Source organism: Perissodus microlepis, chromosome 22, assembly GCF_051167445.1.
Source record: "Perissodus microlepis isolate ML-2025 ecotype Zambia chromosome 22, ASM5116744v1, whole genome shotgun sequence".
NCBI lineage: Eukaryota > Metazoa > Chordata > Actinopteri > Cichliformes > Cichlidae > Perissodus > Perissodus microlepis.
Genome location: NC_140481.1, coordinates 16801356 through 16823599, shown reverse-complemented (window position 1 = coordinate 16823599; position 22244 = coordinate 16801356). Strand labels below are relative to the sequence as shown.

Sequence of the window (22244 nt, the reverse complement as noted above, 5' to 3'; positions counted from 1 at the left end):
GTGGGATGAGTCTTATTTAACTGACAGCGCTGACACGAGATGGGGAAAAAAACGTATGTAATTCTTAATTGCAATTAATCGCAAATCTCAGCTGTCATTTCGCTGCAGGTGTGTTCTGTGTACTGTGGTGAGTTGGTTGCTTTATTTTGTTTGAATTCAGAAGATTCTGCACACTACCCAGCTTGATGTCTCTTCTCAGATTTCATGAATCCAGTGTCCACTGTTCATCCTAACAACAGGGCTCTAACACCTGGTTATGATTCAGCCGTAAGCACGAGCGTCGTCAGGAGCTCCGACAGCTGTTTTCTGTGACGACTCTTGGGTCATGAAGGCAACTCATGAGTTGAGTCATTGGACACATTTTCAACTTTGTTTGTCCTTTGTTATGTTCATGGCTATCCATTATCATATCATTTATTTGCTGGAGGTCCGTCATTCTCTTCAAATACTGTCAACTGTTGCTAATTACCAACTAACCCTGCTGATTTTCTCCTTTGTGTTTATAGCAGTTTTCAACCAATGTTTTGGTTGAAGTAATGCCACCATTTGAAATGTGTGTGCATGATCCAGGTATAAGGAATAATAGATAGATAGATAGATAGATAGATAGATAGATAGATAGATAGATAATACTTGGTTTGGTGTCTAGATTGTGTGAATGGATTATTACTTTATCATGGCCTGTCCTAGTAACTGAAAATCAATTAAAAAACTGAATAACATCTAATTTTTCATCTATTTTACACTTAAACGCATGAATTGGTATTTAAATTCTACTCTGTATTGCAATGTCGACACCTTGCCTGGTTGTGTGAGAACACAGGGACCATAGTGTCGAAAGAGTGAGTTGCTTAGGAAACAGAAAAGGCAGAGAAACAGGGATAAATAATTAGAGAGAAAGAGGGGGAATCCACGATGGAGAGGAGGCAAGAGCAGAGATGTGGGCCATTTTTACTCAAGAGAGTTCAGAGGGGGTCGGAGAAGCCTGCTCCAAATGGATTTTCCTTGTTTGTAATGAGGCTACTTCTTCCAGTGCATGTGGCGCTTTTGGAGGAGTTGGATGGAAAGAAGGACAGCGAGGCGAGCAGATAGAGGAGTAAGAGGGTGAAAATGGTTGGAAGTTGTAAAGAGAGGGCAGGGAGTAGGAAGCACAAGGAGGAGGGATTGCAACTGAAGGAGAAAGAGGCTGCAGAGAGAAAGAATAATAGGAGTGCAATAGTGTTCGGTCATAGATCTTTCTGATGATGTTATGCAGTTGCCAAAGGGTGGGGGGAGGGAGAGAATGGGGAGAAAGGGAGGTAGGAAAGGATAGATGGTGGGAGAAACAATCAGTTACTGCAGGTAGTGGTGACCAGTGAGAGGGAAAGAAATAAATGGAACATGGAATAGAAAGAGAGGGGAGATTTGTGACTGAAAATATTACAGCTGTTGTGCTGCAGAGGAGGAAAGGAATAGCTTGGTGGTATTCCAAATGTGAAGCTGTTAAACTGCGATGTAGAAATGTTAAGATGAATAGAACGGCATCTGGAAAATTACAGCTATTTTTCAACAAATGAGCTAATTGTCTAAATCCCTTGTGAATATACTCCGGCACAAAAAAAAGGACATGAGCTGCATGTAGAGCACTGGTGTCTTTCTTTGGCCTTCATTTTCAAACAGTGGTTCAGAGGCTTTAAATGAGAAACATATGAGAGAGGTTCACCCAAGGAAAACTCTGGTAAAGACAGTGACCTGCTTTAGCTTCTCTTTGAAGTGAATTCCACAGTCCTGCGCTCATATTACCTTCCTACTTCTGTTCTCCTCCTCCTCTTTATTTCCTCTCCTCTCCCCTTTACTCTTATCAATTTAAACTGCTCTTGTCATTTCATTTCTTTCTCTACATTGGTTTTCACTCTTTTGCTCTCGTATTCATTCACTCTCCTCTGAAGAGGAACACTATGTAACAGACTGAGATTGCTATTTTTTTTCTCTTGTTCTCACCTTTTTTAGTATATTTCTTTGATTTTACATTACTTATATGGTGTACTGAGAGATGGTTTGTGTCCTCAGTGAAAGACTAATCCTGATTTTACTGCATTTACACTTTTTTCAGTATTAGTGAATCACTTAAGGATTATCTTTTTGTTCCTCATCTATATATCTGATTGGCCCAGACTGCCCAACTCAAGTAAAAAACAGAGAGACTCGGTAGACTCGCTGTCTTGCTCAGTTCAACCTGAAAACAACCTGCCAAATAATGACACTTCCTAATCCTATACGTGGGGAGAAATCCAAAGAAAATACATGTCAAGTGTCAGTGCACAGGTAGCAATGACATAACGTAGGGATCTCTGGCCTGAAGAACTCATCTGATAAGACGGGGAACGATGAGAGAAAGTGTGGAAAGGAGGAAAGGGACCGCGCGTTTATGAAAGCAAAAACAAGGGCAGAGAAAGAAGCAGAGGGAGAAGTCAGAGGCAGCGCACAGATGGTGAGCTGTCAGCGGCCGGCTGTGCCTGTGTGTGTGCGTGTGTGTACCTTCATATGTGTGTGCGCTGCTCATACCATGCATATTTGTGGATGCTACATAAATGTGGAGTGCATGTCTGCCCTTGCTTTCTTGTGTGCATCCATGCATGTGTGTGTGTCTGTGCGTGTCTGTGCCCTCTGAGCTGAGGAGAGGTACTGTATGTGCGCAGAGCTGTTCATCCCAGATGGCACTGGCAAACAGACACTGCAAGGCTGGCGGAGCTGGCACGCCCACCTAGTGCACAGTTGGCACTGCCCGCCACCATGCTTTCCCCTATGTACCGGGGGCGAGAGTACCTGCTGCCAGCCGCCTAAGCTCATTGACTGGCAGGCTGTCTAACTACTGACTTTTTTCCATTGGTAAAGTTTCTCTGGCTTTGTTGGATCCCAAGAGAGCGTTCCTTTGACCCTAAACGAATGTAAAACCTCCTGTTTTTTTTAGAATCCGCCATTCAGGAACAGCATTTCATGAGTATGTTACAACAGAAGCTGCAGCCAATGCCAAAGTCAAGACATGAGGCAATATCAGACAACCTGTCACAAGAGTTCACGTCACAATTTAGGCATTTTAAATGGTTTCAGTTGCACGCTGCTGCATTCTAGTAAAGTCAGCTGTGGCAGGCAGAGCTTTCATTCATTGCATGTCTTAACTTTATTGTGCCCTGACTAAACAGCGATGTGTCTTAACACACTGCTATGATCATGCTGATCTATAGGCCTCTGCTGGCAGGTTTCCAGTACTGGAGGCTTTCCAGCTGAACGCCTTGATGTTTTCACTGTGCGCGCGAAGAAAACACGCAGAAACATACAACACTGAATAGCTACCAACATAAAAGACCATGTTAGTGCGAATGCTTGTGTGTGTGTCTGTGTTGCAGATGCGTTTGAATACATTTATCTGTCTATGTGTGTGGGCTTGGGTGATGCGGGAGTGATGGTGGATTTTATATTTCGTATGCCATAAACAGGACGTGTAAAGTAAGTACAGATGTACGCAAGCGTGTGTAACTGTGATCCTCTGCTGTGTGTACTCTGTGTGTGTGTGTGCGCGCGTGTGTGTGAACGAGGAAGCAGCTGTGCGAGCGGCAAGTGTGCGCCAGGTCGACAACACTTAAAGCAGAACCAAGGCACGTGTGTGTGCTTGCGTCTGCATGTGTGTCTCTATTCTGGAGCATATGTGTGTGCGCGTGTCACAGTGTGCATGTGTTTGTATTCTTGTGTGTATGCGGGAGGGGTGGGGAATTTGGCCACCCATCTGTGCTAGGCTATTTCGCTACTGTTTCTGCAGGCATACACACACAGACACTGTCACACACACATACACACACACACACACACTGTGGAGCACTGTGCCAGGCAAGCTGTTCACTAGCTGGCGCTGGCAACGCTCCAGAGAGAGTGGTGGCATCCATCTGTAGCACTGGAGAGCGGTTAGGCTGTGTCTGAGTCTATGCGTGTGTGTGTGTGTGTGCGTGTGTGTGTGTGTGTGTGTGTGTGTGTGTGTGTGTGTTGTGTGTGTGTTTGTGTTGATGCCACAGAAAAGCAAAACAATGGGACTGTCTTGATGATGCTATTAGTATTATCAGTCGTGGGTGTGGGGACAGAGTTCAGAGATGTGCTGGTTGAAAAACTGAGGCTGTTTGATGGACACGGGGGGTGGATGTGGCGAGGATAGCGATCTGAGGCGCCTCCTGCTGAACAAAGACAACAACATGTGATGCTAATACCCAGAAATGCTAGAAAACTAATGGACTGTCACAAATAATATCTCACATTTGTATATGGAAAATTAAAAATAAAGTATCAAACCTAAAATTTATGGCCAGTTTATAATTATTTTTTTACTGAACTAAAGATTAAGATCTCACATTAACACATGATTATTTAAATAAAATGCAGATTGTAGACACTGGAACTGTACAGTCCTGTCAATGATGCTTCAATGGTATTGTGGGTCATGTTTAGCTCCTTTCTTCTCGCCTGTCAGTGGACTCAGATGGCTGCGTGCTGACAGGGATGCGAGACAGTGAAAGGTGAAAGAGCCCAGTAGAAAGGATGTAACAGTTAGATGAAAGGAGACAAAGACACATTGCTGACCTAAAATGGGCTGTGGTGACACTGGGCATGTGTGTGTTTGCGCGCAAGCAGAGGCCATCCCTCTGCCACCTTCGCCTCCAGCCATACTTTACTCACAGCCACTCAGAGCCATTAGCAAACCACAGTCGCTGTGTCACCCACAAGAACACAGGTACACACACACACACATGCGATGTAAGCTTAGAAATGCCCCGATCCAAGGTCTCACCAACCACCGCTCCCTGCTCACCAGATGTGACTAAGACCCTGTTTTTAAACATCTTCCCCCGCAGGGCAGAGAAGGCAGCAGTGGGGGTAGAAGGGGAAGGAGAGTAAGAAGGCAAAGGAGTAGTGGTTTTCAGAGAAGAGGTGGTAAGGGCTAAAGGTTTTTTTCCCTCTGTTTTGCAAATCTGGTTCTATTTAGCACAGCCCTGGAACACATTTCATAAATTGCAGACATATTTTTTCAGAGTGGTTTTGGGGAAGATAGTTAACCGGCAGTAATTTCCAACACATGGCAGCCGTCATGTGATATTTTGAAAACACCAGGCAGACAAGCTTGTTCCCTCTCCCCCAGGAACCCCCACTCTCTTACTGTTAGCCTATGCCCTCTTTTTTCTGTGCTTGTCCTCTGCCTCCTGTATTTGATTTCCCATCTGTCTCTCATATGCCCTAAATGTTATCTCTTGTTTACAGGCTCTCCCTTCAGCATCCTTACCTCTCTTTTCTCAGCTCTTTCTTGATCTGTTTCCCGCATCTGTTTTCAACCCTCACCCTTTCATCCTTGTCTGTTTTCCTACATGTCACACTAAATAACTGTACTCTCACTTAGCCTCCATTGTATATCACTCCACTCATGCGCCCCCTTTATCCATCCTTCCTCTAACTGGGTGTCTCCGTCTCTCTCCACGTGGTAAGAGATAACTGTCATGTAAAACACGACGGCCTTTACTGTCTGTTGAAAATTGATCTTGCTGCTGAGGCCTGGAATATATTATATAATATTCCTTTCAGCATGGACACGCACACAGATACAAATTGGGTTCCATCTGGCTTACGGCTCCAACACACTGTAAGCTTTCAGCAATCTTATATATTTTATTGAAATCCGCACTGTGGATCTAATAAATCTGGGTAGGACATCAAGTTAGATGTAGACTGTGTGATGATAATACCAACTGAATCGTGGGCTGCAGTGCCCAGCTGTGCTCCAGTATTGCTACTTCCTTCTTGTTGCAGTCACGATAACAGCTGGGACACACATCATACAAACAAACGTAACGCCGCAACTGTTGGTTGGTTTGCTGGTTAGCAGACGTAGGTCATGGCAGCAGTCAAACTGTGAGATGTCAGTACCCTCTGGCCCGGGCCATGCAGTGACCAGCTTTGAACCTCTCTCTCTGTGCAACAACCTAAAACATCATCATGATTCCTTCACATTGGTAGTGGGGAACTCCACATATATTTATAATGAAGCCAGAGGCCAGAGGGTTTGATACGGGAAAGGCCTCTTTCACCCTGATACCTTTAAAGGAGGTTGGCAAGCAGAGAAAAAAGGGGCGCAAGAGTGGCTCATGAAAACAAAAGCAAATATGCATTATTTATAGTGTCCGAGGTGTGGTCCAGCTCCTGAAATTCAGATGTATTATCTCCAATTGAGCGAACATAAAATGGAAATAATAAAAATGTCTGTTGGGCATGCGTGCGAGCCTGTATCATTGTGAATTAGTGTGCTTGTGTTTAGAGATGGAGTGGCTATATGAGTGATTTTAAGCTGTACTTGAGCTACAGACCTGAACAGTTCTCATAAGGGGTTTGTGTATAAATGTGCAGCCTGTTCATAGTGGTTATTGTAGCGCTGACATATACGCATGTCAAAACGCACAACCTATATCAAGGTTCAAAAAGCAATTTCGCTGCTCTACACTGTAGACTAAAGAGGTTACAGACTGGCTGTGTGGGAAGCTTTAGAAAATAAAGCCATGTGTCATCGGCATTAGGATGTGTGCTGAGAGTTTTGTGTGAGTCCTTTGCTGGCGAAGAGTCTTGCCTGGGAAAACGCCCAGACCCATTTGGGCTCACTTTGCTCTGTGTCAGCATGGCATCAGAAATGAACCAAACTGTATACAGAAAGCAGTTTCCAATAGGCTGGCTTCCATCAAGTGACCAAACATGGCTCACCGAGGCTTACATCTGATTTACATCATTCTATTTTTTCCCCCCAAAACACACCATTTATATCATTATTTAGACATCATGTTGTTAATGAAAATGACAAGCCAGCTTTATATAAATAAACGATGTCTTTGATGGAGTATTCTAAATATGTTGAGCCCCGTTTGGCCCCGCTGTGGAAAAATGTCAGATGGAATTAACATTTCCACCAGCACTTTAATAATGGTAAACTCTGCTCATAATGGCGGTAAATCTCCCGAACTCGCTGTTTGTCACTCTGCAGCTCGTGTTGCCTTTACTTTTACCTCTCGCTGACCCTAGTCTTCTGTCACACACATCCATTGCTCATCTTTACTTTTAAAAGAGCTCGTAGTTCAGCTTTGCCTGGCAACAAGATGTGGCAGGAGTACTTTCGATTTGAGAGGATGCATAACGGGCACTGTGAATCATTTTTATTGTTCCTTAACACTTGCTTCCCCTCTCTGTGCAAGCGAGACTTTTTCTTTTCAACAGATGGGTAAAACAGACATTACTATAAATCTGACTTAAAAAAAAAAAAAAAAAGAGCTTCTGATGCTATACACCACATATGTTTTATTGACCGCTGTGTGTGTATGTGTGCAAACGTGAGCGTAGGTCTGAAAGATCAACGTGTTTTTGTATGCATATATGCACGTATATGTGTGTGTTAAAGTTTGTGTGGTGGAACAGATGGTGCTCAGACCTCTGTGTGCAGTTGAGAAATCTCCGTATGTTGCACTGAGAGAAAAATAAAGATATGGTGGGAGATGAAAAAGACTGTCAGCATTGATCCAGAGCCAGTCTGTTTGCAAAGTTTTAGTGCTGCATTGTACCACATTTTCACTGTTACACTCATCAACGGGGAAAGATTAGGGATGGGAATCCATATTGTTCAATTTCCTGGGAAGATTATCTTTTCCTTTAAACAGTGTTTTTCTTTTTTAGACAGCTGTACAAATGTTGTCAATGTACTTCCTTCACATAGAAAGTTAACCAGAAATTGATAATACATAACCAAGCAGTAATCTAATCGATATGGCATCGGTATCTATAAAATTATATCCAAACCAACCCCTCCAGGCAGCACAAGCACACAGGAAACTGATCATTAATATAATCACAAAGGGTGGGAATGATAAATATGATTCAGTTCAGGTCCCCTATTCTCATCATTCAAATCTATTGCAAGTAAACACAACCTTTAACCCCCAAACTTCCAGAATCACCACTGAGCCATATTTCAGTGAAGCAAACACCCAGGTGTAACATACATCAATAGTAAGATGATGGACTCTTAAACTACTTCACCAGCTGGCCGGTCAGGACAACAATGGAAGTTATTAGTTCTTTTTTTTTTCTTCACTGTGTTAAATGACTCAACTATCAGTCCATGTCTTAACCCCATCTCTGATTACACCGAAATATAAATGATGGATGTTTAACACGAGGGAAACTAACATCACCTTCTTCATTTGTGGTAAATGTTAAACGAACACGTAAAGCAATCGTTTAAAGCAATTAAACACATAATTGCTATTGACAGTTTGCTGACTTTAACAAGCAGAAACTACACTGTGTGCACTGGACATGCATAATTTAAGACAACGTTGCTGATATTAAGCGTTAAGCAAAAACCAACAGTGAACTTTCAGGAACAATATGTGATCACCAGTGAGTGTTTGCAAAGGGATTGACTGAAGACAGGAAGAAAAGTGGGGGGAGAAAAGCACGAAGGTAACGAAGGAAAGAGGGGAAAAAAGGAGACGAGGAGCGAGAACAAGGTGGTGAAAATAAAGGCAAAACTGATGCGCTGATGGTGGTACTGCTTTCCTCTGCATTTGCATCCACTGCATCTGCTGTGGAGGAAAATAAATAAGACAATGGAGATCAGATGTGTGTGTGCGTGTGTGTGTGTCTGTGTGAGAAGGACTGAGAATTGTGTTGTTTTGCTATCAGTGTGTACATGCATCCCTGCAGCTGTGTGTCTGTGTATGTATTTGTGTTTTTGTGGGCTTGTGGTAGGGCGTTGCATCCATACATCTTCTTGACAAGCGGGTGGACTTTGATGGGACATGCTCTGCATACTGCTCCATCTGGCAGTGCGTGCATGTATGTGTGTGTGTCTGTGTCTGTGTCTGCGTGATTTTCCACTTGCATACAGATAAGATTCCTCTTGTTTCTCTGCGTACTCTGTCTGAATCTCAATCATCCTACCTGTCGCCCAGCGTTGTTCTTTAACACATCTGCCCTTTCGTTCTCTCTCTCTCTTTTACCGCTCTTTGGTCCCCACTCCCCACATCTGTACCCAGCACACAGAGCAATCACCGCACACCACAATCACACCATCTCAGTATCGTTTCATCTCTTTCATTACTACACAATTACCTATCCGCCATGCTCCCTCTCTTCACACATCAATGTGCGCTATGTGCTGGAATAACCCACCTTGGGGGCTCTATCGTGCACAGCCGTGGGCACGTTGTGGAGACCAGTGCTCAAGCCACGGGCGTCCTGTGGCTTCGGTGCCTCGTGGTTTTCACTTCAGCACCTACACATCTGTGTGCCCAGTGAGGGTATTACACATCAAGATTACAGGGTTGCCGGTGTGTTCAAGGCACAAGTGGGCCAGTGTGCATGCACTTTTCCATGTAATGATGGTATCTTACAGTATGTCTGACTAATACAATTGTGCGCTCATGCAGGCGCCAGCGCACGGTAAATTGTTTATGCCACAGCCGCCAACTCTCGAAAATTCACCCAGCATGATTGAAATCCATTGTCGTTTTGAAGAATGGGATTTGCCTGTGTGAAGTAGTCTCGAGTGGCATATTACTGCCACTGTTATCACATCATTTTCTGGGTCTCCACTGGTACTCTCGGCGCGCACACATACACATTCGCAGAACCACACGTACACACGGAGGCAATTCTAGCTTATGAAGTGTGTAATGGAGATTGTTTGACTCTATCGCCTGATGATAGACTTTGAAGTCATTGTGGCCTCGATGAATAATCTAAAATATCAAGGTTAGGCAATGTTGCTCTCATTTCGCAAGGTGATTTGAATACGAAATGACCTCCCAGTTTTGCGTGCGATGATGAAATGTGCGAGGTTTTGATATCACATTGTTTTTTTTGCCTTGAGTTATGGGTTAGCAAAGTCCTCCCTGTAACATATTGAACTGTTTCTCAGGGACCACGTTCCTCCTAGATATCGTTCATTGCAACAATCTTGTTTTAAGCGAGTGATGTAACTTGCGTGTAACCTTAGAAAAGGCATGTATCACAAGTCAGCGGGGGGATAAAATCTCCTTTCTTTGAGCTCGGCTGTAAGGGGGTACGGGCGAGAGGGAGAGAAAGACGAAGAAAGGAAGAAAAAAAGCGAGAAAGAGGGAGCGATTTTTGCCAACACTGAAGATCACGTAATCACGGACGATGCGAACGGGTGATGTAAGTGTGAAGACATCCCTGTGAGTGGCAGGTAGTTGTCCAGGGCTCTGCCTCATTTCTAGGTTTGATTAAAGTTACAAACCAGAGCAGATCAAGCTTTGCTTTGTTATTTTAACGGGAGGGATGTTTGGCATGATTTGAAGAACACAACATATTCAGTCACTGTTGTCTTAGTCTGCAGTTGTCGTTTTTTCAAATTTTTGTGTGCCTTTATGACAATGAATGACAATCCAAGTAAGCAGTGCTTAGATATAAAGAGCTACCAGCAGAATAATGGTGGCTTACATTCCAAGCTGACTCACTACACAGCAGACCGTGCAAATATAAGGCTACTCCTTATGCAAAATCCTAATTCAGTCAGATATCAGTGAAATAACCTTGGACACTTTCAATATAATACCACGGTAGAAATATGCATTTGTGCGCACATTCCCATCGGTTTTTAACTTTCTTTTATTCAGGCTGCCTATATTCCAAATATTTGTGCTAAGAGCTCCTTTAGGGTGCTTTAGATAAAACTGCGCAGGAAGTGGCTGTTGTGCGAGACATTAATCACTGTCATCTAGCGTGATCGATAAGCTCAGCACCTCGGCATGCATAAAGTGTGCTAGTGAAACAGCACACATTGGAGAGACTCTTGTGTGCCTTCATAGCTAATTGGTGCCTCTTCAACAACTGTTCTCATCCTCTTCAATCCATTAATTCCTAGACAACAGCACTTCTGAGAAGCCGTAAAGTGAGTTAGCCAAAGTCAAAGCACTCATCACCCCCCTTTCCATTAAAGCTCCGCACATCAATACCTGTCCACTCCTGGAGTACCGTTGTCTGGCCACAGATCTGATGCTATCCCTACATGATGTAACCGGCGGTTCACTAACAGGCCTAATAAATGGACAATGCATGTGCCTGTCCATTAACTTCTAACATGGTGTATTACACTTGAGAAGCCCAACTTTTTCAAGGTTGTTTAAGGGTGCTTTTTGGATTGAATTATGCATGAGGGAGGGAGTACTTCCTATCGTTCAGCTATGTAATAAAATGAGCCTGTCTGATTGTCCTTCAGCGCTGATGCATATTTTTTTTAAATTTAAAAGTATACGTGACATATTGGCTCATGAAAATGGATAGCACACAGGTGTAGGGTTTGCTTTGACTTGTTTTCAGGAACGTGCTAGAGTTTTAAGATGTATCTGTATTTTTTTCCCAAAACTGGGTAAATTACCTTGTGTAGGGAGAATTGCCATTGATTCAAGTGGCATAGCAATTGTAGAGTGAATAGCTGGATGCCGCCTTTGTTGGTTAGTATGAAGCCATTGATGTTATTCTGGTTATGTACTGTGCAATCAAACCAGAGACAGACGATGATGTTTGTAAGTCACATACCTGTAACTTTGTGTGGGGGTTTGTGTGTGCAAGAAACTGTTATTGCCTGGATACGTGTGTGTGTGTGTGTGTGTGTGTGTGTGTGTGTGTGTGCGTGTGTGTGTGTGTGTGTGCGTGTGTGTGTGTGTGCAAAGGTTTCACACTAATTCATTCTTCATCCTTCATCTTCTTTACCTGAGGGACAGCAGATGAGTTTTGAATGCTTTCAGGGTTTGTTTCCCTCATCTCTAGCTGACGACTACTACTACGACAGGGCCCACAGTTCCATGCAGGAGTCCACGTGGATTTGAAGTTACGTATTACATATTGTGCATCAAATGGACATGTTTTAGGCTTGTAATGTTGAAAATTGTATCTTTTTTTAAGTCATGGTGCTGCAGCTGTAAAAATGCTCCAATTCTAGTTGTTCTACTTGGTGGAAAAACTGCATCCCGTTATATCATAATATTATAATATGGATTTTGTTTAATAGGGCTTTACTAAAAGTCTGTTTCAGATAGCGTTGTGCTGATGCGAGGCATTTTGTGTATCCATTTTCCTAACTAATCACAAAGATTCCTGATTTGCAGCCCTTCTATACAGAACTTATAGATGAAGTGAACTGAGCCAGAAATTATCACACAATTAAAAAAAAAAAAGCACCATACACACCTTTGGAAAGCACGAGCTCAGAAGAGCCATTGAAACAGAATAAGCACAACCATGTGTGATATAGTGGCTTTATTTAATTTATGCTTGTTAAGTATATACATGCAGGGCCTTTTTGTTTGACTGGAAAATGATGAATTACCTTGGGTCCTGTCACCGAGCCATCTTTTTTAATGACCTTGTATTTTCGTAGATCATATTTTAGGAAAGTATAGAGGATATGATAGCTGGCAGCCAGAGGTAAGACTATACGTTTCCACTAGCTAGGTCTTGAGTTTATAAAATAAATAGTCCAGATTTTTTCATATTATGGTGAAATTGGAGCAGTAAAGCTTTCACAATCTGGGCAGGATGGCAGAATGTAGAGAAAGGTTGTTTGTGTGGGTGCGCAAGGAAAGAGGTAGAAAGAGAGTGGAAGCAGGAGAGTCATTGTAAAGGACAGTAAGTAGAAAGGGTTCAATAGTCTCTCTGCTCGGTATACTTTTCTTTTCATATTGACTTTTCTTTAACCTCCCTTCCTCTGTTCTCTGCTTAGCTAATCAAATTTTTCCCACTAATATGCACTTTGTATCCATTCATAGTGCTCTGTGCAATGTGCAACCTTTTCCTCTAAATTCCAATCAAGCCTCCATCACCAAGTTACAGCTAAGTCAGTAGTAATCTTACATCTCTGTGTTCTGCATTGATGGTGTAACTGAATGTGACCCAAAAAGCATTTTAGGCTCAAGGTCATCTGGCTTTTAGTTGCCTTCCTGCATCCATAAGAGTCACACGGTCTCTAATATGTGCCAGTGTGGTGTGAGACAAATTTATTCAATCCTCCCAGGTACTTTTCAGTTGACAATGATAGGACAGTTAGCAGGCAGGAGTGCTGTCTTTATCCCTCCTTTCCTCTTTTTTGATCATCTGAGTGTAAGAGTCTTAAGGATTACTGGAAAATCCTTTACAGTTTTGAATATCTTGGGCAAAAATGACTTATTATTTCTTTGTGATGACACACAATTACCCTAGCAGCTACAGCTTAATTAAATTAAAATAAACCTTTGTTTCTTTGTATGTGAAAGCCTGGAGAAGCTAATCGTTGTTCTTGAACAGGCTGCTGGTCATGATGATTCGCGCCGACATGTTGTATGTCTTGTTACAGCATTGATTCTTTTATCGAGCTACCTGAAATTCCTTCGGCTTACTTTCCAAACATGTTGAATAAATAAAGAAGCCCTAAACGTTCAATCGCAGGCAGAGATTTGGAGCACTTTTTAGAATTTTGGTGACATCTCCATCTCTCACTCGCCTGCCTTCTAAAGTCAAGCTGGCGTGACTAAAATACTTCACACATACTTCGTCACAGTGCACTTTGGCTGCAGTGCTTTTGAGATTCGGGCCTGGCTAACAGGCTTAGGCTCCTCTGTCTCTCTCACGTCAGTATTTCTCCTTTTTACCTAAACGTAACATTATGGCACTGTGGATCCAAGCAATCAGAAAGCACCAAGGCCAACATTTACTATTTGTGTTCTGTGGGGGTATGTAGTATATGCTTTACTTAGTTGAATGCACAAATGCTTTAAAAATTTCCAGAGGAACAGAAGTGAAAATATAAGATGATGTAACAACATACGCATTAAAAACGTACTCACAAACACATTTTGGGATTTTGGTCAAATGAATGATGGGAAACACCCGGGGGGGGAAACATGCACAATATCTTTGCACTTTTACCTCACTGTGATACATTTTGGAGTCAAATCAGATCTATTCACACTGTGGTTACAGCAAAGTTCCCAATGTCATAGATAATACTTTACTTTCTCTTGCAGCTCCTCCTTCCTCCTTTTCACACTGTGCCACAGGTACATTTGATAAGAGTCTGTTCACTTTGTGATTGGCTGGTTACTGCTGTTGCAGAGGGAAGTTGTATATCTTGTCTTGCACATTTTATATGGTCATTTAACTGGTGAGCACAAAGCAAATTCATTAAGTGAAAACGGTCATGTCCGAGAAAATGTTTTGCTTAAAAAAAACGGTTGTCTTTAGTGTTTTGTTTGACTGTTTTATTTAATGTCTAATTAGTTTATAGGCTATCTGGTTGTCTGCTGTGATGCTGTCTCAAACAGATGTGAATATACTATCCAGAGATTCAAGCATTAAGGCAGTGTGAGAGTGAGTATGTGTATTAGTTTGAGTGTAATGAGCACTGCAGTCATTAGCTGGGACGGGGAAGGGGTGTGGGCTGCAGGATGGCACAGATGGTGGTGGAATGAGACCTGGACTCACTGCAGATTTATGCTTCTCTCTCAGGTGTCTGTCTGTGTGTCTGTGAGTCTCTGCTTGCTCACTCTCATTTCTCATTTCAAAGTCAGACACTGTGTGCCAAATGCGTAAGATGAGGGGAGCCATCTCTTTCCACATCGAGTCTCTCTGGGGCTCCTCACAAACATTTTGTCATCAAAATAAATTCTGCTGCCCTTTGTACTGTACGTGCATTTGTGTCGTTTTTGTAGGCATACATTTGCACGATTTCCATTAATCAACGAGAATAATTCAGCTCTTTTTTTCTTATTGTGAATAGCAACAGCTTATCAAGAGCATATGTTCTAACTGTGAAGATTTGGAAAAATAAGTGCTCATTTTATATTTGATCTCAGACGCATATTAAAAAAAAAGATGGGGTCCTGTTTACCACCGTGTTGCATCACCTCTTCTTTTAACAACACGATAAGCGATCGGGAACTGCCATAGTTTGGAAATCAAAATATTTTCCCGTTCTCGCTTGGTGTACGATTTCATCTGCTTGTAAGTTTGAGAGCTAATTTGTTGTATTTTTCCATATTGCGCCAAATCTTTTTATCTGGTGACACGTCTGAACTGCAAGAAGGCAAACCAATGCTGTTGTAATAAAGCTAGAATCTGGTTTATCATTGTCTTCCTCACATCAGTGCCATCTGGATGTCAGCATAAATTGCTTCAAAAACCTGTTCAGCATTAATGGCGCCCTCAAAAATGTATCTGTCTTAAATGAGCTTGGCCAAAGAAAAGTTGGTGGCTTTTTTGGCTCTTCTCTTTATATCATTTATATATAAATACCTTTTATGATCCATCTATCTTCTGTCACGGGGAGAAGCAGCCAAAGCAGAGGCACACAGATCTCCATCCCTCCTGCCATCTTCACCAGCTGTTCATGGATTGAAGAGGTTGGACACTAAGTCGTTCACAAGCCAGCCGAGAGATTTAATCTCTCCGGTGTGTCCTTGATCTGCCCCAGGGACTGCTCGATAGCACACATCAGGAAAAGCAAATTTAGGAGGTGCTCAGGAGGCATCCTAGTTACATGCTCAAGCCACGTCGAGTGACTCTCTTCAATGTGTCAGAGTAGCAGTTCTACTCTGAGCCTCTCCCAAACACCTGAACTCATCATCCTATCTTTGAGAGAGAACCCAGATACCCAACTGAGGAAGCCACTTTTGCCGCTTGTATTCGCACTGTATCCCACCTGGCACAGAATGCGAGGCGACAAAAATGCTGCTCTTTTCTACTTCGAGGTATTTTGCTTTAATATTTTCTGTCTTCTTTGTCTTTGCTCAGATCGCACTGGGAAGCGCTCCATCATGCCCGACTCACCTGCGGACGTCAAGACACAGTCCAGGTTGACCCCCCCTACCATGCCACCCCCACCCAGTACACAAGGAGCACCCCGTAACAGCTCCTACACACCAACTACATGTGAGTAAGCAAAGAGGACGTGTTTATTGCTGATGGAGACGTCCAGCGATATAAGAAAACCTACTTTTATTGCAAACCGTGACCATGCTGCAAATATGGTCCAGTGTTACAGTGAGAGAAATAATGTGACTACTTTTGCTATTAATGGCCAACCAGCAACAGCCTGCTGATGAGTAGGAAGGAGGTCAGAAAATTACCTTCCTATAAATGTTCCCAGCATTGCTCAAAGATCCCAAAAAAAAAAAAAACAAATAATCTTAACACAGTTAATATTTTACACTAATGTCACAGCTCAGTCATGTCCCGGCTGGCTGTATGGTTGGGGGTTTAACAATCATATACAAATTGCACTCTAAAAATGGTGATTGACAGTAGATTTGCAGAAGCTCATACAAGACAACGCAGTTCCAGCATGCGAGTTATCAAGGTGGACGTGTGGGACTCGTGAGACCCTCTTATCAAGTTGCATTGAGCCTTTTCAATTCTTTCCCAACAAGTTCATTAACACCCACGCTTACAAACTGTTGGAGCAATGCCATGACGCGCACATAGCTTGTGACGAGCAAATTACACCCTAGTATTCACTCAGAAGAGCATACTTAACCACTTGCATGAAGAGCACTAGAATCAAAGAATCAGAGGCCCTGTGTGCTCAGAGCACTTGAGTCTGCATTGGTACTGCTGGTACTTTGCAACGGCTGAATTATTTTGTTCATTTTTAATCACATACCCCCTTTTTATCATTTATGTTATTTACTTTCTCTCTCTCCCTTTGCATCTGTCTGTCTGTTTCGCTCTCTCTCTCTGCTGCAAACGCTCACACACCACAATTAACATTGGGGCTTCCATGCAATGAGGGAGGAAAGGCCCAACTCTCTCATTACACATGCCAAAGGTTTTAACAAAGCAGTATGCTTTGATTTCCATCCGAGGTAATTGTTACCAGATGCAGTTTGAGCATCTCGTCTCTCTCCTCTCTTTACAGTGGTGGGTTTGGACGGCGGCCAGAGGGGGAGTGAGTGGATCGCTAGTCACAACCTAATCTCATTAGAGAGAGAGCTTTATGCTGCCTTGTATCTCTTTGTACAGCAACTCCCCCAACAGACACACAGACACATATAGCTTCCGCGCTGTGGAGCACAGGGGGGGGTCTCACTGTCACCGGCATGTTTAGAGCTTCGGGAAGAACAGAAAAGGGAGACGGAGGTAGAGAGAGGCAACGTGTCTCCAAATACAGAAATATGTTTTTATAGGAGGATGCCGTGAAGGTTCAAAGGAGGCGCACTAATTGGAAACAAATGCGGACGCTTGCGGATGATTTTAGGGGAATGCACATCGTTTGAAATCACTGGTCTCCACAAAGCTGTTGTTTCCTCCATGATTTGTACGTAGCGGGAGGAAATCCAGTGTTACTTTAACAGTAATGTGATTTTATCAGAAATAAAATTTACAAAAATAATAAGAAATAACGTCAAGAAAATGCAATTAGCAAATGCCGTGCTTTCCTGTCTGCTGCTCACATTATTCTCTATGTCCTTATCTCACACAGTAACCAACGGCAGTAGCCACTCCCCAACGGCGCTCAACGGCGCTCCATCTCCTCCAAATGGTTACAGCAATGGTCCTAGCTCATCCTCCTCATCGTCTCTGGCCAACCAACAGCTGCCTCCAGCCTGTGGTGCCCGACAGCTCAGCAAGCTCAAGCGCTTCCTCACTACTCTACAGCAGTTTGGGAACGACATCTCACCTGAAATTGGTGAAAGAGTCCGCACATTGGTGCTGGGATTAGTGGTAAGAACCTTTGGTGTCTGTGAGCTGGAACAGTGTTCTCAGAGAGGAAGTAACTGCTTGGTGCTGTTAAAAAAAATGTGTTAATATGTGTAAATACAGTATTGTGCGACAATCTTGAGTGAATCTTTATTTCCTTATATTTTGATTCCAAGAAGTCAGACTTTCTTGTAATTTTTTAAAGTGGTCTTGGGCAGTAGTAAGTCATTCAATCAAAAAAAGACACCTATCTCAAGGAATTAAATAGCATTGTGTCTACACATAAACAACTTAGTGAAGAACACATTTTAAATTATATCTTTAGGCACTTTGTTACTAGCATCCTTTCAAGAAAATCTTGAATCTCTGAGGCCAATGATAACACAGTTTGACAGGTTTAAATAGCATGTTTTCACCAACAAGATGACTCTCAGAGGCATATTAGTGTATCTTGGAAGATTCTGGACAAGTAAAAGAACAAAAGAAGAAGTGGCAGGCCTTAAAAAAAATATCTCCAGCAGACGAGCGTTGGCTCAAAACCTTTGTAGAGTTTCTACAAAACTGACATCGATCGGTAGCATTAAAACTCATTCTTGAGGATCACACAATGCCTGGCAAACAGAGAAAATACAGCAGTGACATGAGGCTGGCAGCATCCATCTTTATACAGCTGATCTACAATGAATTTAACTACACTGCTGTGATTTCAACTGAAATGTAACAACGTGGAAACGACGGCGATATGGATTAGACTTCCCATTCCAGCATCAAACTAATGTTGTCACTAAGGGTGTGCAGGTGTCTGACAACCTAACATAACTCACCCAGTTGCATATTAAAACTGTTATTTATGTAGCTAATGAATAGATGTAATTGCAATCAAGTGATGACTGTGGCTTTAAGAGGATGCTCAAATTAAAGCATTACTGCTAATCACACTTCTAACCCTAATTAAGATCCAGCAAATAGAGGGAATAAAACAGCATTTGATATTCAACATGTAAATCAGAATTTGTCTGAGTTCGTCAATTATGAGAAAAATGTAGGAAAAGATTGAAAAATATGAAGGTTTTAAATACAGCACATTCTTTACTGGAAATTCACATTGGTACCACGAATGTTAATATTGGCATTTCTACAAAATATACATCGACTACATTTGATAAGACAGATGTGTTTCCCAGTTTAGTTGACACAGTTATGCTAAGGATATATCAGGGAAAGGATTTGGTGTAAAATACAATGTGCAAATCTGAAGATTTACCACACGTCTTTGTGATCTGAGAAATTTTGAGCTTAATGAGCAGGGGAATACAGAAATAATGATTGAATGTTGTGCAGAAAAGAGGAGGAGGCGGAGGAGAAGGAGGGAGGAATTTTTTTAATTAGCCACATAGAGCATAACCTCCTTTTGGCTTCACTATGTTTATTTTTCTCACCGTCTGCATACGCACATGCCTCTCCTGTGTCCTTTTGGTTTGCATACCTCCCTGCCATCCCCCCCCCCCCCCCAGTGTTCCTCTCCCGCTCACTGTCTCTCTGTCCCTCCCCCTGCCTCGCTGAAAAGAGTGACACCGTTAATTAGCTGGTTGTGTGCTTGGGAGAGGGAGAGAGGGAGACTCGGGAGGTTTCACTAGCTGTCAAGAACAGCCCCTACGCAATCTGGGCGAACAGATGTAAGACTGAATGTAACAAAATTCAGGTCTGGGAAATAACGCTGAGAGTGTTGGGAGGAAAAATAATATCTGCAGCTTTTTTTTTATGTTCTCTGTGTTGCTTGATTTCTCTCTCTCTCCCCCCCCCCGTTTATTTTTTGTTTTTTTTATAGAAGATTCCTCTGCCATGTGCAAGCACACCTTTTTCCATCTCTGCATTTTTTACCTCTTCCTTTGTATTCTGGGAATACCTCATGCTGAAAATTAAAAATAGTGACACTGTCTTGTCAGACACTGATGTAGCTTTCAGCAACTAGTCTTTATTTGGGTGCCAGAGTTGACAAGTTGCAATGCGTAACCCACTTTTTGACCAACCCCCCCACTGCTTCAGACGCTTAAACCATCTCCACATTTGCACTATTACAGGAAAAAAAAACACATGCTCAATAAAAGTGCACACACATGCACACACTGTGTTTTTCTTCACAATCTCCTGCTGCTGAAATGTATTTTGGTTATTCTCCTCTGTGATCAGTAAAAAAAAAAGAGAGAGTTGTACATAAATGAGGAGCATTACAGCACCAGTGTGATAGAGTCGTGCACTGCATTGATCCAGAAATGAATCCTTGCCATGCACACATATACAACAGAAAAGTTGTGTGAATACCCCATGATTAGTTTGATTAGCATAAATTATTAAATGCAGTGCATTATTATCCATGTCCCCGATGTCTTCCAGATATAGAAAATCCTCATTGTGTCTCAGCTTCTGATTATAATTCACGAGCAGACATGTGGTAATGTGAAAATAGAGTGGAAAGCCACAAGCAACTACAGGGCTCGCAAAATTTCAAAATCCCTGGTAGCCCTTCGGGCAGGGACTCTTCAGTTTTTGGTAGCCCAAAATAAATTTAAGTAGCCCGAATAAAAAAAGAGAGCAATTTTTTGATTGATGTTTTGTTTCCTGTTTTGTTTCCTTTACAATATTATACATTAAAGTATAATATTGTAACGGAAACAAAACATTAATCAAAAAATTGTTGAAACACAAATTACAACATTGTATAAAAATTACAATCATCAACTCAAATACTTGGTTCTAATTGAACAGAAATTTCTATGAACTTGTAAGAACTGTGTAGAACATGAATCAGCCTGTGTCAGATCCTGAATTTGAAATTTCCACTGAAGTCACGGGTAAGAGGCAAGTGGAACCAAGATCTAGGCCATTTGCTTTTTGAAGTTTGCAAAGACTGCTAAATTTTGCCAGTGGTAGTTCACTCTTTGCAACATAGTACGCTGTTCTAAACAGATTTTTCAGGTTTATTTTTAGTATGTTATTTGCAATTGGTGTTTGTTCTGGGAAAGATATTGCAGACTGAGCAATAATGCATTTCTTGCATTTCTCATGGGTTCTAATGGGGGTCTTTCTTAAAATTACTGGTCCCAGTAACAAAGGCGCTTGTCGACTCAGAAATCGAGGGAAAACCAACAACACACCCGGCAGAACATTATGTTATTTACACGGGTGCACATAAGTGGTCCGCATGTGCGCATTTGCTGTCAAAATAAAAGACGCGCACCAGATAAGAAGTTGCAACGCGTGTTTGCGTCCATATAAAATGCACTGTTTTTGTCCGCTAGAGTGGGATTTTCACGGCACATTCCGCACCACATCTCTGTGCGTTCATCATTTGTTTGAAGCCAGCTCACCTCCTGCAACTACTTTTCCGAGAATACGCGCTTCTTTTGTGGTTCGGAGTCCTTCTGACATTTCTTTGGAGGTGGAGGAACACCAAAGTAATTGCTTAAAGGAGCTTGCTTCTTCGACATCTTTAAGAGTTCTAAACAAATGTCTGTCCTCCTCCAGAAAATCTTATGTACGCAAACACGCGTTGCAACTTCTTATCTTGTGCGCCTTTTTTTATTTTGACAGCGAATGCACCTGCGGACCACTTATGTGCACCCCTGTTTATTATTTAGCTTGTCATATTGCAGCCACAGAAATTCTTTTGTCCATGAAACCATAAAGCTGCACTTTATTTTTTGCCTTATAGTCTGATTTGTCATAACTTTTCCGTTTTGTGGTAACCTTTTCTTTGGCTGTCACTTCTTCACCCTGACCTGTCTTATTTGGCTCAGCAGAACTAAAATATATATCCTGCTGCTTTTACACACGCACTCACTTAACGCTCAGCGATTCTCTGCGCGATCAACCTCTCACATGTTTAAGCTTGCTGCGGGAGATTTCACTTGTCATGTTTGCATAGTAAGCTAACGATTGATAAGACGATGTCAGAGGAATTGGTGCGCAAATTATCGTCACTCACCAATCAGTACTGTCGCTCTCTATACACAGTTCGCGCGATTGCAAAGTGAAAGCAAAAAAAACAAGCAAATTCTAACGAAATTTCCGAAAGAATGCAAAAGCATTGACATATATTTTCCCTTCCTACGATAGCCCGACGGGCAGGGCAGAGATAGATTTTGGTAGCCCGACTGGAAAAATCGCTAGCCCCGGGACGTCGGGCTAGCGATTTTGCGAGCCCTGAACTATACTTAAATGATTAAATAAATACAGAGATAACTGTTTTTAAATGAGCCTGTATCTCACGTATGATAAACTCCATCAGCGTTCGTACAAAAGCCTTTTTAATCAGACACATTTGTCCTTCGTGCAGGATGTGTTTGGATGATGTGACTCCTGTATGTGCGTTTGTTTCTCTGATGGAAGGAGATGTGTGCCTTTGTTTTCTGTGGCTCTTTTTCGCTGTGGCCTGCCCATGTGCTTCCTATTACAAAACCCAAAATGCTCAGTCCAGGCCAGGTTATAGCTTAGCTTCC

At 42.3% G+C, this 22244-nt stretch overlaps 1 protein-coding gene across 4 annotated transcripts in view; it reads left to right on the top strand.

The window, feature by feature from the left end:
* runx1t1 (RUNX1 partner transcriptional co-repressor 1) overlaps positions 1 to 22244 on the top strand; it is a 58909-nt gene that overhangs the window by 18567 nt on the left and 18098 nt on the right. For all 4 annotated transcript variants that reach the window (XM_084918908.1, XM_084918909.1, XM_084918910.1 and 1 more), the window contains exons 2-3: positions 15841 to 15978; positions 17528 to 17769. In XM_084918908.1, coding sequence (XP_084775034.1) covers positions 15841 to 15978; positions 17528 to 17769 — 380 coding nt within the window. The remainder of the gene's footprint in view (positions 1 to 15840; positions 15979 to 17527; positions 17770 to 22244) is intronic.